This window comes from Cyrtonyx montezumae, unplaced genomic scaffold (genome assembly GCF_038088225.1).
Source record: "Cyrtonyx montezumae isolate F1298 unplaced genomic scaffold, pur_monq_1.0 scaffold_33, whole genome shotgun sequence".
NCBI lineage: Eukaryota > Metazoa > Chordata > Aves > Galliformes > Odontophoridae > Cyrtonyx > Cyrtonyx montezumae.
The window spans coordinates 1,671,423-1,688,327 of record NW_027072038.1 but is presented as its reverse complement, the minus strand read 5'-3'; the positions used below and the strand labels follow the sequence as shown (position 1 = coordinate 1,688,327).

Here is a 16,905-nt window from a genome sequence, read left to right as displayed (position 1 = left end):
TGTAAATACCTATATGTGCATGTTTAATTACTGATAGAACTACATGGCTACCCACACTGGCACTGCAATACTCTGTATCTCATCTCCTCTATTAGAACAATAAGAGAGTGCAAAGGGAGCCACTCTGATATGCTGTGAGGTCACTTGGAGATGTACAGTGGTAGTGGGTGGTTTTATTGGGTCATATATTGTTTCTAAGGCACAGATCTTCTTAATTGCTGAGCAGAAGTGTTGGTGCTGTTCGATAAAGGACAGCAGTGCAGAAGCATGTTGGGCAGATCACTGCCACAGGAAGAGTTGCAGAAAAGAAACGATAAAAGCAAATGTCGGATTATCTCCCTAATGCTGGATTATCACTCCTAACAAGGTGAATGGTTTGTCTTGGCAAATGGCTTCATAAGAATTGTGGATAGTTTTGAAAGGATTTGCGTGGTGACACTTCAACCGTTGGCCGCAGCGGTTCATGTCAGCAGAGGGAGATATCACACCTCTCGTGAATTCTTGCAGCGTGCCATTAAGGACAGACTGAGATTGTACTGTGGCTGTAGGGAAAGGCCTGTGAGCAGTGCTAGTTACATCAGGAGGAGTAAAGCAGCACAGCTCCATGGCCCAGCTTGCTATTGGGAACCAAACTGTGGACATACAACACTATACACTCTCCAGAATGTTGTTTAAATAAATCACTGGGATGAACAGTTCTGTAAGCAATGGAGATAACCGTAGAGCATAGTATTTACAAGTATCTAGGGCAGAAAAACGTTGTCAATCCCAATCTCCACACAGCACAACTCAACAGAGAGAGTCCACATCCAGTAGGGTCGTTACAAGGTTTTATCCAAGTGGGGTTACATACAAGCACAAAAATAAAACATTCTGTATTCTACATTATATTACAAAGGCAGGCAGTCAATAAATAGATCAATAAATTATGGGAAGCACAGAAGAGTATGTGTGAAAATAGGTGAGACTGGTTTTAGTTGGTGTGTGATAAAGTCTTTTGTGTTCATTCCCATGAAGTGTTAGAGTGATTCTTTCAAAGGCCCTTATCACTTCCAGTGAAGATAACTTTCCCTTAAAAGTGTAAAACAGATGCAGGGACAGTACAGTAGGCTCTGGTACAGGCTAAAAGAGTCAGCGTCACTTACACTTTCCCAAGAATCTGACAAATTTGCAGCTTAGTATAAATAAAGTGACGGGTCTATTGTTTCTCAGCTCCGACACCTTCTTATCACCACGATTTGTTGCAGAAGAGTGGTGGAAACATGGCATGTGACTCCATCATATATCATTTAAGGGGGGGCAATATCTTTATGAATTGACAACTTCAGCACATACGTAAAGGAAAGATCCTCTCTATCTAGCTGGCACAGTGGGAGTTCCTTTTCTATCTATTCCTATGCAGACTAAATTCAATACTATTTGTCCATTTGAATTGAGTTACATGGATGTATGGTACATAGCTTACCGGACTGTCTGGGGGGGACCAGTTTCTGAGCTGGTATAAAGTGGTATCATTCTAAATCTTTTGTCTTAGTGATATGGGAGCCTGAGATTTGTCAGGATTTTAGAGCTACAGAGATAAATTTTCAAAGAAATGTCTGAGCTTGTAAATATCTTTATAAAGATCTTACACACAACTAAACAATCTAGGCAGGTATTGCCCATAGCTTTAGTCAGTCTGGAAATCCCTACAGATGCTAATCACCATTTTACGAAGCACAAAAATATACTTTTATTCCTGTGAATTTGAATGTGCCCCTTCTGGCATGAAGAGCCCACCCAAACAATCCAGTGATCTGCTCTATGCTCAGGTATGAAGAGAGACAGTCATAATTGGAACAGAATAGCAAGAAGCAAGCAATGGAACAAAATATACATTCCCTACGGTCATATGACTTGCCCACTCCCCATGACAAGAAACATACAATTATCTGTACATGCCTCATTAAATAACCTTATTAAATAGGAAATCCGAAATGTACAAATTTACAGACTGAATCATTAAATACTTCCCTTGTGCACTCCCCTGTGCATGTGTTCCCTAATACTATCTGCAGCCACACTCTGATACCACCATGCCTTCATATTTGAACTTGTAGGTGACCACCCCTGCATCCAAGTAGAGAATTGAGATAGGATCAAGTTTGGTGGGCACACAGCAGGCCTTGGAGGCTTTCTGGGGATTCTTCAAGTGAACCAAAGTCTGGACAATGGCATGTTTTGTTGGGGTAACGTGCTCTGTTAAGGGGTAGGCGCACACTCCATGGCACTCATAAGCTTCATATCCCGCTGGAGCGATGATCCAGGAATCCCATCCAATCTCCTTGAAATCTATGTAGAGTGGAGTCTTTTTGCAGTAATTGCCTTTTGCATTCCTCCGGATTCGAGCAGTTGAGTCATAAATGATGTTGGAACGCATCTGGAGCAGAGCCTCCTCTCCAGGGTGTCCATGGAAATTGCCAACCTCCAGGTTCTCCAAGTCCAGGAGCTGCTCATGGTCTATCATTTCATTCAGCTCTTGCTTTTCCTCTTTCTTATCATTGCTTTGGTCATCAGAGAAAACAATCAGCAGGGGCACATGCTTAGCCTCAGAGTTGATGTCGATATCGAGTTTCCCCTCTCCATTCTGCTCCTCCCCTTCTCTGCTCTCAATGTGAACCTCCAGCCGGTGTGTGGTCAGCCCTGCCCTTCTCCAACGCCTGATGGCCTCAGTCACCTCAAAGCTCTCCCACTCACTGCTTGTGCCATAGATTTGTCTGGATGCCAGTGCCACGATCTTTCTTTCTTCTCCTACCCCCATATGGTCATTTTCCAGCACTTCAAAAATGGTGACCTTCCGGTCGAGCCCATCGTAGAGCATTTGGTCCCTCTCCACCAAGGTGTAGAGCCTCAGCTCTGCCATGGTGATTTCTTCATGGTGAGGGATGGAGACGTTGAACAGAAGGGGATATTTCCGAACTCCTATGACACCAACAGGGTGGGAAGCAAGGTCTGGAAATAACAAAGATCATATATTTTAGAAGGGTCTATCCAGTGATATATAAACTGAAGTTCATCTGGCATGTTTTGCATTGCATGGAAGAGTGTTTTCTCAATTGCAATAACTGACTTTACTATAGATATCTGAGGACAGTGAGATTTCACATAACATAATGAACGTAAATCTGGATTTACAGGTTTTCTTACCACTTTCATGGCTTCCAAGGGCTTCCTAGTAACCTGGAAGGACTACTTGTTAAAAATGAGTGGTCTAATATCAAAATGATATCACTTCTCAGTAATTATTTAAAAAATGAGACAAGAAGAGTTTGCATAGGAGAGGAAGGGAAGAAGGATATGACACTGGAGTGAACAGGACATGAATGACATATAGAGTAAGTCTCTATCTGTGTCTGCTGAGTATTTTTGTGCTAGCAAGTATTTCCTCCTGCTGAAACATGCACAGGAATGCAGAAGACCAAGCACAGCGGGGGGAAAGGTTGCCTGGGAAGCTGTAAAGGCTCCAGGTCAGGAAGAGCAGGCAGTGAATATCCATTGTGAACCATCAGACAATAGGAATGCTGCCACAGAGTCAATGAGTTTCAAGTGAGCAGGCAGACAGCTGTACTCAGGCATGTTTCACAGCTTTGGTTAATAAAACATATAAGAAGCACACAGTATCTGTCATTTAGGCTGCCCGTCCTATCTGCGTTGCTTGCTTTTACATAGCAATATGCATTTCTTTGTGCAATGCAGGAATCTTAGCTAATGATTGCATATTTTCTACTGAGTTACTATGCTGTTTATTGTAACTCAGAAGACAGATTTGGACACAAAGACTGAGCATAACCTTTCTGCAGAAGCAAACTGCTTGGAACCTGCTATTATCTTCATCTTTGACTTCTCCAATTTTGATATGTTTGTAGAAAAGGGGCACTGATAAAACTGCAAGTATTGGCCATACTCCATCAGTGCACTTAAGCAAGAAGTTCACTCAAGCATGAGTAGGTTTTGAGGCACCTGTCTTTTTTCTTTTCTTTTTTTTTTACTTTAGCAATTCCATCAATTCATAAATTAAAAAATGAGGTGCTTGTACCTCCCTGCCCATCAATTGATAAGGTGAGAGCTGATTATTCTCCATAGAGCACCAGCATAGGTTTGATGAGAGCTGAAAGATAGCACTACTCAAGCACTGGGGTGCTTCACTGTAACCACCATAGTGGAAACAACCATTATGATTTCCTTAAAGCTGCTGTGCTAAAGCATACAGGTTGGACTACGTGATCAGAGTGGATTTTTCCAACCTTCATGACTCTTTGATTCTATAAGTCTGCTGCCACTACAAACGCCAGCAGGCTGGAGAAATACCACCTGACCATAGAGAAAACAGGCACAAGGAATTCATTACACCATGGCTATATGATATGCAAGAAGCTGGCTCAGAGCTATCAAGGCAAGAAAAGCATTCATTTCTAAGTCAAGATGTGACTTTGCACTTCAACCACAAAGTCCATAGGCTGGGATACTTTACTGCTAACAGTACATCCCTGGCACAGTCAGGAAGGGCGATCCAAAATCAATAGGAAAATAGAAATTTCCCTGAGGATCTTCACTGATAGAACATTGCAGTTCCGTTTGCAATAGACACTGGTAAAACCAGAGACCTACTTCCAGCTATGTATCGTGTTACATTTCTATATCTTTATAGCAATTACAGATTTAATAAAGGGCTTAACGAATAGCAATGAAACTATCATCATCCAAAATTTTCAGGTGAGCAAAAAAATCTGTTTCTACTGCCTTGACTGTTACATGTAATTAATTTCTCTATTAAAAGGAGTGATTTGAGCATGAAATGGATTTTTAAAACATTAATATATATATATATTTATGGCATAATCATGCACTTGTGAAACTGTGTTAACAACAGTAGTCTCACTTTGCATCTTGCTGTTTGGGATCAGCAGAGGTGAGAGAAAAAGCAAAATGATGGATGGTTACACCAGATTTGCCCTATCTCAGTTCAGAATTTTTGCAGTGATGAAGAAGAGATGGAACATCACACAGAGCAGTGAACCCTGCTCTTAGTTCTGGCAAAAAGGTCCTTTTGTTCCATTTTTGCTCATTTTGCCAGTTGGGATGATACCAGATTTGCATCACTAAACCATACTGTGTTTTATTGGTCGGCATGGCGCACTTGACAAATTTTATCCCATTCATTTCTCCTGCATAGTGCACAATGAGAAAAGAACAAAAGGCATTCCTACATATGTCTTCATTTCTGTTGAGATGAGAAACTGTTCACTCATGGGTCGAACTGGTTTGCCATCAACCATCCAATAAATTCTCCCACTCTGGAGGAAAGGATATGTAAAGGGGGTTTAAAACACAAAACAGTACCTCTACAAACCAGAAACTGTTGCCAGTAAAGAGAATCCAGGCGTGGCAGGACTGAACAGAGTGATAAAAACGCAGTAACTGCCCTTATATGTTAACTAGGTCAGTACAGGGGAAGACTTGCAGCAATTTGAATAGTTTTGTGTATCTCTAAATAGCTAAAAAGAATGGAAGCACTTGGCAAGTGGGATAACTGGTAATTGAAAATGATTGATTGAAAAACATTTTTAACATAAATCCCAAATTGATGCAAACTATTAAGGTATTATTGATTGTTATCACTGTAACTGATCTTTGCTGAAATGAGGGGAAATGTTGAAGCAGAAACATATAGAGAACTAATAGGCTTCCCTTTTTCTTTTAAATAATATTTTATATGAAATATCCTGTTTCTCTAAAAGGAAACCTTAAGTGTGATCCAAAATTCTGTATGGTGGCTGGACTGTGCTCCGATGTCAAAGGAAGAAAATGTTACAGATCCCATGAGGTTCAAAAGTGAGAGGATATTAACAGAAATCCACATTTTATTATGCTCACAATCAGAAAATACTGCACCTTTGAACAATGTGTAGAACAATTTCGTGCCTTAATTTGAAATAATACTAGAAATGCCCTTTTGAAAATTAGGCAGATAATGGTGAATGAATGTCAGTCTGGGGATAATGAAAACAATGTGCTCAAATTATACTCAGTGCCATATAAACATTGGAGAAACATCACCTTCCTTTGAAAACGTACAATCTCAAAAGCAAAGGACAAGAGATCCAACTCGTAGCAAGTGGCAATCGTACAAGCAGTATTAATTGTCTAGTTGCTAACAGTGTTCACACTGAAAGGCCTTTATTCCCTATTGCGTGCTCGATGCCTGCTCAGTATATATCATGTTGACTACAGGGGTGACCATTTCTATAGATGCACGTATCTTACCTTCATTTTTGAAGCTCCTAATGATATTTGCAGACGGCATAGATGTCCTATCAGTGGCAAACTTGTTGTACAGCTCTAGCATGTACTCTGGTGGGTCCACTTTGGCCGATTCATGCAGAGGAATGTCGGAGAGGTTCAACGTCTTGAGGAACTCGTTCTTCATATTCTGAAGCAACGTGTTGAAATCAACGCCATCCTGCTCGGACAGGAATTCGTCAAAAAGAGGCTCGCCTTCCTCCAAGGAAGAGTGCTCCAAGCTCAAGATGGGACTGCCAGCGGCAAGGTGAACCAAGAGGCAGAGGCCAGCCCACAGCTGAAGGACTATGGAATCCATGGCTTCGCTCTGGCCCCTGACCACACTCAACAAGCTCTAGCTCTCGTGTGGGCTAAGTGGCGGTTTTATCCCCTTGTGTCACAGAGAGATGACAAGTTTGGATTGAAACTTGTGATCTGTCCTCTCTCCCTCCCTTCCCCCCTCCCCAAAGCTGGGTCTCAGTAATTGGATAGGGCTTGCTCTCTTCTATGGTCGCCTTGTCTCTCTTATCTCATGTAGTGTAAGCTGTTCACCAGATTTGTTGCTATCTTGCAATCCCCTTTCCCTTAATGAGCTTTTTGTAAACATTCTGCGCTAGGACACAAGAAGATAGGACAAGTTTCTCCTTGGAGAGAAACTGACCTTTTTTTTCTGTCTCCTTCGGCATGTGTGAACAATTCCATCCATGCACGTAAATTACATAGAGCCTCTACTGAAATCTACAAATTTTGCATCAAGGGAAAATAATAGCTCCTTTAGTGTGATCTGAACATTAGCACTAGTTGGGTGCTCGTGCTCTGTGCAGTGTGCCATACAAATGCTCAGAAACAGAAAGAGTAAAGAAAATCTTCACCTCCTTTCATATCTTATATACTTGACTTAGCAGGTAAGAAGTTGTAGTTATTCTAGATCTAGTTATTGGAAAATTCCCCTTTGCAAACACTAAGAGCTTTACCCAAAGAGTAAATCTAAACGGATCTACTGATTTTTCCAAATCCTTCTTTTCCATTGTGGCTAAGCACATCCAGTGATTTGTTGCCTCATCTCTTCAACTTCCTTCCTTCATAGATACTCAACATCTTCTTCAATACCTATAATATCTTTCTTGAAGATCTATCACCCTCACAAATAGCCTCAACTATAGCTGACATAATTAGAATGATGCTCAGCCCATGACCGTTTAAATTCATCATCTATTTTTTTCATAATGATCAATATCTTTGTGAAAATAATACATGGTATTGATGTCACAGACATCAACCTGGCCTTTAAAAGTGTTTCATTCAACTTTTCCCCTTATAAATATGTGAAATTGATAAGAATAACAGGGCTCTTTATCTACTACATTACATTGGAAGGAGATATTTAAGCTTGGGAAGATTAATTTATATGTCTGTGTGGATTTCATGGTTATCTGTACAAGCTTATCTATAAATTCTCTTCAGCTTTATCAAAGACTCATCACTGAGTATTGTGGCTTTCTGGAGCTAAGCCCAGAAAACTTAGGGAAATTCTGGAGCTGAGGTCACTTACATTAACTTAAAAAGAAAAACACAATCTTCTTGCTTGTGATTCATCACCTGACTATGCTGAGCCAGGGTCCTATGGTCACAGGAAGGGAAATTAACATTGAAAACTGTGAGAAAAGAGTGAGGACACATAGTGCTCACTTTATTCTGCAGCACAATAACTGACTCCTGTAAATTAAGTTCTTCCAGTTGAATTCTCATTGGCAAATGAGCAAGTAGTAGATCTGCTTTAGTACCTATAGAAATCGTTTCAAGAGTTCTTTTTCATATTTAAATCTTATTTTCAGAAGTGCACTGACTTCATATACATAAATATATTTATATTTCCATGAAGAATGTAAGCATGTTGTAAGATCTCTTGCTTCTTGGAAGGCAACAGGTGCTGCATCTTCTCAGCACTTCACAGCATAGAGCCTTATCCTTAGTGCTTGCTCACATCTGGTTTTTCTCCTCAGACAAGCATGAACAACAGCTTGAATCAAAAGCAAAAGCATGCAGAGAAATGCTTTTCAGAGCCTGTAGTCATTGGGATCTACAGCATTGCATGGCTTGATTCTTACAAGGTTTAGAGCTGAAATCTTTGTGTTCAAAGGCAATTTATTAGTATTTCTACCACTGATGTTTTTTAGCACTCTCACTACAAGCATGCTGGTGATTCTCAGGATTGTATCTGGCCATTAGATTCATAGAATCACAGAATTGTTAAGGTTGGAAAAGACCACTAAGATCATCTAGACCGCTAAGGTCATCTAGTTCAATCATAAACTCATTACCACCATGTCCTCTAAATCATTAATTACGCACTGAATCAATATCTCCTCTCTCTTCTGTTAATCCTGACAAACAGTTCCATAGCCAGAAAGGTTTTTCCAGGTTTATTCCATTTTCCTACAGTTTAAAACCTTGGTGTAGCTTTGGTTTAGTGGTTGACAAAACCAACCAGCAACTTCTCCAGCAGTGACATAAGCAATGCTGACACTGCCCTGGAGCAGAGGTTGGGCTGCTGACCTCTCTAATCCCTGCTAAGTCCAGGCATTTTCTGTGAATCTGTAATTTCACACCCTGTAGACATAAGCAGAGGTAAAAAGTAGTTTGTGCACACCAATCTGACAAATTTATTCACTCACAAAGATGTCATATTGTTTCAACAACTCATGAAAAGCACAATTACTGCTCAGACATTCCAACTGTCTTTGCATTTCCACTCTTATTTTGATAACTCTGTGAACAATATCAAACTGAAGGGTAATTCAGCTGTGCTATATGCAGACTGGCTTTGATCAACTTTCTTAACTTACTCAAGTTAGACCCTGCTGGGGATGTTAAATGAGAAGTATCCAAAGAGCACTGATAGGGAAGTTGTTTCCTATTTCTCCACTGTTTTGGCTGATGAATTTATCACATATGGTTTTGTTTGGTTGGTTGGTCTTTTTTTTTTTCCTCAGAATAAAGTTGTTCAACAGAAGGACTTTATTTCATGTCATCTTCTTCACCATGCACTTCAATTTTTATGTAAAATAAGTACCCTTGAGAGAAAATTACCCTCAAGAAATCTATGCTAAACAGATTAACTGAGATAGGTCACGAGGGAGTTTAGGTATCACAATTTAATTGTTATTAATTTTATAGCCTAAATGAACAGACTGCCCAAAGCATCTGTGGGAGCCCAATCCCTGGAGATGCCCAAGGCCAGGCTGGATGGGGCCCTGGGCAGCCTGATGTGGTGGAGGGCACCAGCCCATGCCAGGTATTTGGAACTGAGTGGGTTTGAGTTCCCTTCCAATCCAAACCATCCTACGGTTTTGTGGTTCTATGGTCTTTAATGACCCTTCCAAACCAAGACATTCTATGTTCCCATTATATGACGATCCTGTCTCATCAGGCAGACAGAGTTGTAGAAAGTTTTCTTGGTCCTTATTCCTAGGAAGTTTGTGTTCATTTCCCCAGTGAACTTGCAGTTGAACATCAGAAAATGTAGCTAATGAAAACCTAAGCCTCAACACCAATCCCTGCAGCATCAAGAACAGCAGTCAGCACACACAGGGCAGTGTTTAGAATCACATAATTTGTAAGGCTGGAAAAAACCACTCAGATCTCAAAGTCCAATCCCAACCTATCCCCACCATGCCCACTATCCATGTCACTCAGTGCCACATCTCCACAGTTCTGGAGCACCTCCAGGGGCTGTGGCTCCACCACCTTCCTGGTCAGCCTGTATCAATGCATCACTATTCTTTTGGCAAATAAGTTTTGCCTAATACCCAACCTGTATCTCCTGCTGCTGCTTAAGGCCATTACCTCTTTTTCTATCAACCTGAGAGAAGAAGCCTACATCCATCTTGCTACAACCTCCTTTCAGGTTTAACTCATGACTTGCTCTTCTTATTGGATCTGGCTTCTGATGCAGGATTTGACACTGTCCATTCCTATACCATCATGAGAACTGAAGGGTAACATCAGCCCTGAGCACAGAGCGTGGTCTGTTCCCACTTCCAGTGCTGAGCAGTTTGGGCAGGACCACAAGCGCGGTTGACATGGCCAAGGCTATGCAGCAACTCCTGGGAACAGCCCAGCTGTCGAAAGGGTCAGTCCTGAAGATTGCAGGTCTCCAAAATAGCCTCTAATCTCAGGCACCATGCAACTTCCTCCGATCCAATGCCTCCACGGCTTCTTCTGTCAAGAGGCAGCAGAAGAGCACGGGTTTGAGCAGGAATGTGTGAAGCAAGCTTGGTGCTGAAAGGCCAGAAAATGAAGCAGGGCTCTATGAAGTGCCAAGGTCGACGATCAACCATGACTGAAAGGGTGTGATGCTCCTCTGGGAAAGAAGTGAGGAGAAAGAATGTGAAGTGCTTTTTGAGCATCCTCGCCCTTCCTACAGCTGATTTTCAACATGGAAGCACACCTGCTCCCACCAACGTGTGCAGATAGCACTGGGATGTGGGATTATTTCCAGGAGAGAGCGATTAACATTTGCTCACATGGGCTTTTGTGATAGAAATGGTTCCCCAGTGAACAAACAGAAAGCTTTCCAGTTAATTACCCGTGTGTGATTTCCCCATGAGTAAACTCAGTCAGGTGGATTTGTGTTCAGTAGTGAGTACCTTAACAGAGTCCAGTAAGATTTTAAAATCCAATTTTTAAAGACAAGGAAACTGAACAAACACTGGGCTTTTCCAGTATCCCATGACCTCAAAGTTCTTTACAGTTTTCATTTAAATTCGTGCTTATTTTGTCAAATCACAATTACATGTTTGCATATGCAATATACAAGAAAAAACTAATTATGTCCCTCAGAAATGTGTATTATATATAAAGAAAAGGAACAGAAGAGAACGAAAGAGATGCATCTGTCTTTCATAACAGAAAATTTATCAAGCCACTTTGAGCCATGCTTCTGTTGCTAGAATTCAAAGTGAAATGCCCTTCTGTATTATGAGCAAATATCCACTTCTCTACCATTCCTGCAAGTGATTTGCAGTATAGTACAAGGTAATACTTGTTCATTTGCTGAAATCTTTGGGAAAAAAATGTCAAGCCTGAGTAAGTCTTCTACATGACACAGAGAGTTCTCATTCTCAGCCATGACTGCTTATGTCCATAAATAAATCATCATTAGAAAAAGAGTAAAAGATAAAAGGATATGTTCTAGTGGAAAATCAGGGATGCCTTTGGTGACATTAGTCAGCCCTTAAAAACAGAGACAGGCCTAAAAAAGTGGCCACATCATGTTAAGAGGTATAACGTATCTCTGTCACAGTACTTTGATCAAATCTCAGCATTCATACTGCACCAACAGTGAGACATCTTGTTCAGAATTATCAAAATTCCTATGGGGAAAATCTTCAGTCTTTTCCAAAATCTGTATAAAGGCAGGATTTGAGGTTTAGAGCTGCTCTCTAATCGACACCATAGACAAGAATGCCATTTGAGGTAGGAGAGTGATGCAAGCTAATGTGTTCTAGCAATCATCCCAGCATGTGATCTGAAATTTTCCAAAATACAGGCACAAAATTATTACGAATATGCCCCACAATGGTCTCTGTCAGAAGATAGCTGTGGCATGAAGCAACTGTTGGACGTGATACGGGAGATAAAGAAGAGTGTGACACTGACAGTGTGACGAGCTTGCAATGGAATAACTAAAATTAGTTTCCATTCCTGCATCTGCCCAAGTCATTGTTGTATGCCTCGGTTCATGGCTGCTCTGGATTTCCTTCCCATAAATGGGCAGTTCCCAGCAGTGCTTTGTTCTGATTTCAGATGGCACTGGAAATTGAAAAGACAATTTAAAGAAAGAGTGGGAAGAGAGAAGTGTGGCAATGCGTTAAAATTAGAGTGTTAGAAAAGTAAAGGGAAAGAAAAAGAGAATGGAAGAGGGAGGGCAAAAGAGGAGGGAGGGGAAGGGAAGAAGAGAAAAAGATGAGAGGAGAGGAGAGGAGAGGAGAGGAGAGGAGAGGAGAGGAGAGGAGAGGAGAGGAGAGGAGAGGAGAGGAGAGGAGAGGAGAGGAGAGGAGAGGAGAGGAGAGGAGAGGAGAGAAGAGGAGAGGAGAGGAGAGGAGAGGAGAGGAGAGGAGAGGAGAGGAGAGGAGAGGAGAGGAGAGGAGAGGAGAGGAGAGGAGAGGAGAGGAGAGGAGAGGAGAGGAGAGGAGAGGAGAGGAGAGGAGAGGAGAGGAGAGGAGAGGAGAGGAGAGGAGAGGAGAGGAGAGGAGAGGAGAGGAGAGGAGAGGAGAGGAGAGGAGAGGAGAGGAGAGGAGAGGAGAGGAGAGGAGAGGAGAGGAGAGGAGAGGAGAGGAGAGGAGAGGAGAGGAAAAAGAAAAAGAAAAAGAAAAAGAAAAAGAAAAAGAAAAAGAAAAAGAAAAAGAAAAAGAAAAAGAAAAAGAAAAAGAAAAAGAAAAAGAAAAAGAAAGAAAATGAGAAGAAAAAAAAGAAAATGAGAAGAAAAAAGAAAGCACAGGGAAAGGAGTCCATCCCTGTGCATTTCCACTACTGCAACCTGCTCTCAGCCATAGGTCATTGGCCATGCGGTGAGACGATAAACAGCTATAAGCAGAGATTCTTCAGCACAAAGCCTCAGCCACTGAAACAGAAAGAAGACTGAAAATAGAGGGACATTGCCTTCTTGTCAGTGTCCTGTCAGTCACATTCACTGTGAGTACATGGCCTTGTTGCCCAAGCTCCTTATGTCTGGAAAAGCATCCATTTCCAGCATAACTTGGGAATTCTTCATATTTATTAGGAGAACTTGGACTAGCATGCAGTCAAGTGCATAGCTCAGTCTCATCATGAGGGAATGATATAGAAAATTCTTAGATCGTTACACAAGAAAGATTAAGTTCTTTGCTCATGTGTCTGATCCTGCACATTTCAGCATTTAATTTTAATCTTTTCTCAAAACATACCAACGTGAGTGATCAGTTACTTTAATATTTCCAGCAGCACTACACTCAACATTGGCTTGTATCCTTCAAGACATGGGAGGCATCTCATGAAATTAATTGTTTTGTTTCCACACTGGCTATCTGAGGATATACAGGTATCTGTATCTGTGCATATCTGAGCATATGCCCAAATGATATAAAAATATCACTTAAAATTTAGTCCCATCATTTATTAATTTAGTCTAACAAATGAAATCCAATGGGATACAGTCAAAAGTACATTTATCAATGTATATCAATATCTGAGATCTTCACAAATGAAGTGTGCTGTAATGCTAATTAACAGGCCTGTTGATTGAATTATTACTGAATACCAGGAGTTTTGCCTCTGCTGCTTTCTTATCACACTTCTTACACAGCTTAATAGAAAAGGGTCAAGAGAAAGTTTTAATTTCACATTGTTGAAATTCCTTCTCTTGTCATCCTGTTCTTTGGTGGCATTTTGGATTCATGTGGGTATTAAGCTTCAGGCAACCCCTCAGTGATACTGACAGAAGCAAGACTCCAGGACAAAACTCTGCAGAGTTCCCCTTGGTCAGCTCTGTCCTAGTGGACTCTTTGAGGAATAGCTTTCTTTAATCACAACTCCATTGAAATGTTCCCAAAGCCCAAAAAAGACAAAGGTCTTGGGGGCAATGACTAAATGAAATCCTGACCCTTGTTTTAGAATTTTTAATTTTGAACAATGAGTTTGAGAAAAGGAAATGGGCTCCATTCATCATAAATTATTTTGGGGACAACTTTGATTAATAACTCAAAATTATTTAATTAACAACTTGACAACTAGGCAGAGCTGGAGTATTTTCTGGCAGTTGACTGATATCTCAGCATGAAATAGCTCTTACAAAGCTGACAGCTTGCAATCACATCAACAAAACATGAAGAAAAAATTTTACAAGCATCCCTAATATTTGTTCTGTTTATTTGATGTTAGGGTTGGAGTTAAGAAAAGGAGATTAAATTTTATGTGACAGTAGAAGAGACTAATCCACCTCAAAAATATTGCCAAAATGCAGATGTAAAAATTGAAGGAATTAAAAGGTATGACACTTCAGATTCTGTAATTTGAGGACTGGAATTATACTGGATGATTTAGGATGGTCAGCAGCCTTCCTCACTTACGTGTCTGATTCAGTTGAATATCAAATTTTGTCTTTTCTACCACACTTCTGGTGTTACTCAGTTTCATTCACGGAACACCAACATTTAAGATTGCAGTTTGGACTGCACATCTCCCAGTTTTTCTCAGAGTGCCTTGGCAGATAGGAGTGTCTTGTGAAGCGTGGATGGCAGCTTATCTCATTGAGAGCATGGAACAAGCCCCTCGCAGTCCCTGGTGTTAAAGGGCTCTGCTTATCAAGAATGAGTGGCAGAGTGCTCTGGCTCAGCTCTCAGAGCATTGCGCCCAGGGACACCACTTAATGTGACACTGTCAGACACCTCCTGGAGCACTCAGGGCAAATTTCTCAATCAGGGTGTGTCCTAAGGAGAAAACAGCCCCTTCTTCCGATGCAAAGGATGGAAAGGTTAGTGGCTACCACTGCTGGGTCTTTTTATCTGTATAATACATCCATTTCTCTATCCAACAATCAGTGGTTTCTATCCAACAAGCAACAGGGGATACAGAGGATGTGGGAGTTCAGAGGTTTCTCTCCTTACTTGTGGCCATGGTCAGGATGCTATTGGTGTGATTTATCTTTCATTTGTTGCTATATCTCTTTTCTGAAACAGGGGAGATTCAATTTGAACTCATAGGTTCATAAGGTTGGAAAGGACCTACAAGATCATCTAGTCCAACCATCCTCCTATCACTATCCCTACCCAACTACTAAATCTGTGAACCTTTGCTACTTGTGTTTCCATAATAAACTGAAATCTGATTAATGAACCTTCTGCAATGCTTTATTAGATAAAGGAATATGTGTACATATATTAAAGAGAATAAATAACTAATTCATTTTATTTTATTTTTGTGTTATGGTTTGCACCTCATTATTGTTTTCACTAGCCCAGTCAGATCAAGGTCTCACTAACAATCCTGGACTCTCACTGAAATACAAAGGAAAAAGCGTAACAATTGAGATTGCTGTAACAATTTGCCATCTAGTGGTCAACCAAAATCACATTCAGCTTTTATCTCAAGAAGAAAGCAAGTCTGGACCATCAGGATTGGACTGCATGCCTTGGAGTATGTGTTGTGATCCATTGGCCAAGATATTCCCTTATATAGAACACATAACTTTGCAAAACCAAGCTCACCTCCTCTTTGGCCAACAATTTAAGATATGAGTGTGCACCTTGATTCTGGTGTTGATGGCTATTCTTCTTTGTTGCTTGATGAAAACTGGAAGTCTTTTCCTCATATAGAATCATAGACTATCCCAAGCTGGAAGGGACCCATAAGAATCATAAGTTCAACTCCTATAACTGACAATATCAGGAATATCTGTCAGGATTGACAGATTGAACTTCAGCAGTCTCTTTCATTTCAGTGGTATTCCTCACCTGAGTAGGAGTTTCTGGGTTAATTTTAAAATGGTCACAAATTGACCTTGGAAAGTAGTCTTATGCACTACTTACAGTGTGGAAGATCTCAGTTTAACACTGAGTTCAGTGTTAAAAAGGCCTTAATGTGCAGTACAGGTGACCAGATAAACTTGTGTCCTTGGCAGTGAGGAACCAGAGATTCTTCCTGCCCACTGATATAAAGGATCAAGAAAGGTTAATTGCAGACATGGAGACGTGACTGGAATGTGTGCTAATTCTGCCATCCCCAAATGCTTCACGTATTTTAGCTGCCTGACAGTGTGTATCCGATGATACCGTTGCTTGAATTCCAGGCATGCTTTTGGAAACTTTTTTGGCTTTTATAAAGCTGGAAGTGAATAACCAAGATTATTATGACATTTCAACCTAGGGTAATTACTCCTTTAACACATAAATGCTGATGTGCATGCACGTGCAGACTCACACTCACCCAGGCACACTCCCAATGCATTTGCTTCTACATATATTCTACTCCTTTTATAGGAAGGGACTAGAAGACAAGGCATCTAGATCTCCAGAATGTGTATTACTTGGTTGGGAAGCTCTTGGAAAGATATGCTAGTGTTCAAGATGGCAAAAGTCACACCACAATAGTCTTGTCTAGTCTCCTTCCACCATACACTTCTTTTCTAGACTCCTTCTACCAATGTCTCATTAGCATCTACACTTGTGCCCTGCCTCCTTTCCTCATTTTCATGGTAGATATGGGTTCCATTCCCAGTGGGATCACCAGAGCCCTTCACATGCCCTCATGCAGATACACCATAATGCCTGTGCTGTTTTCCAGGTGTTTACCTTCTGCTTAAGACTAATCAGCCTCATGCACAGTCAGCTCTGCACATTAGCCTTTGGCAGTAGCACCCTCCTTTATTGACTGTGAATGTAACTCCCATTCTTTCTGAGAGTGGTTGCTGGCTGCTCTCCACTTAGGAACTTCAATGGCTTTTATGTTCTATGTGCTCCTTTCATGGAAAGCATTGGGAATTTTCCATTGATTCCAGATGGAAGTCTCAGAATTCACAATACAAAAAGATCCTTATCAATAGATGACTCA

General features: G+C 40.9%; 1 protein-coding gene across 1 annotated transcript; it reads right to left on the bottom strand.

Annotated features, from left to right (window-relative positions):
- Positions 1-1,678: 1,678 nt before the first annotated feature.
- On the bottom strand, positions 1,679-6,637 carry BMP10 (bone morphogenetic protein 10). The gene is made up of 2 exons (XM_065745069.1): positions 6,304-6,637; positions 1,679-2,991 (listed from the first exon to the last, which is right to left on the bottom strand). Exons 1-2 carry the CDS (start codon positions 6,635-6,637, stop codon positions 2,048-2,050), a joined length of 1,278 nt encoding a protein of 425 aa, XP_065601141.1. The 3' UTR covers positions 1,679-2,047.
- Positions 6,638-16,905: the final 10,268 nt, after the last annotated feature.

Excerpts from the sequence above, each read along its gene's own strand:
- BMP10 (XM_065745069.1), bottom strand. The coding sequence starts at position 6,637 with ATGGATTCCATAGTCCTTCAGCTGTGGGCTGGCCTCTGCCTCTTGGTT. Across the intron at positions 2,992-6,303 it reads TAGGAGCTTCAAAAATGAAG|ACCTTGCTTCCCACCCTGTT; the intron begins GTAAGATACGTG and ends TGTTATTTCCAG.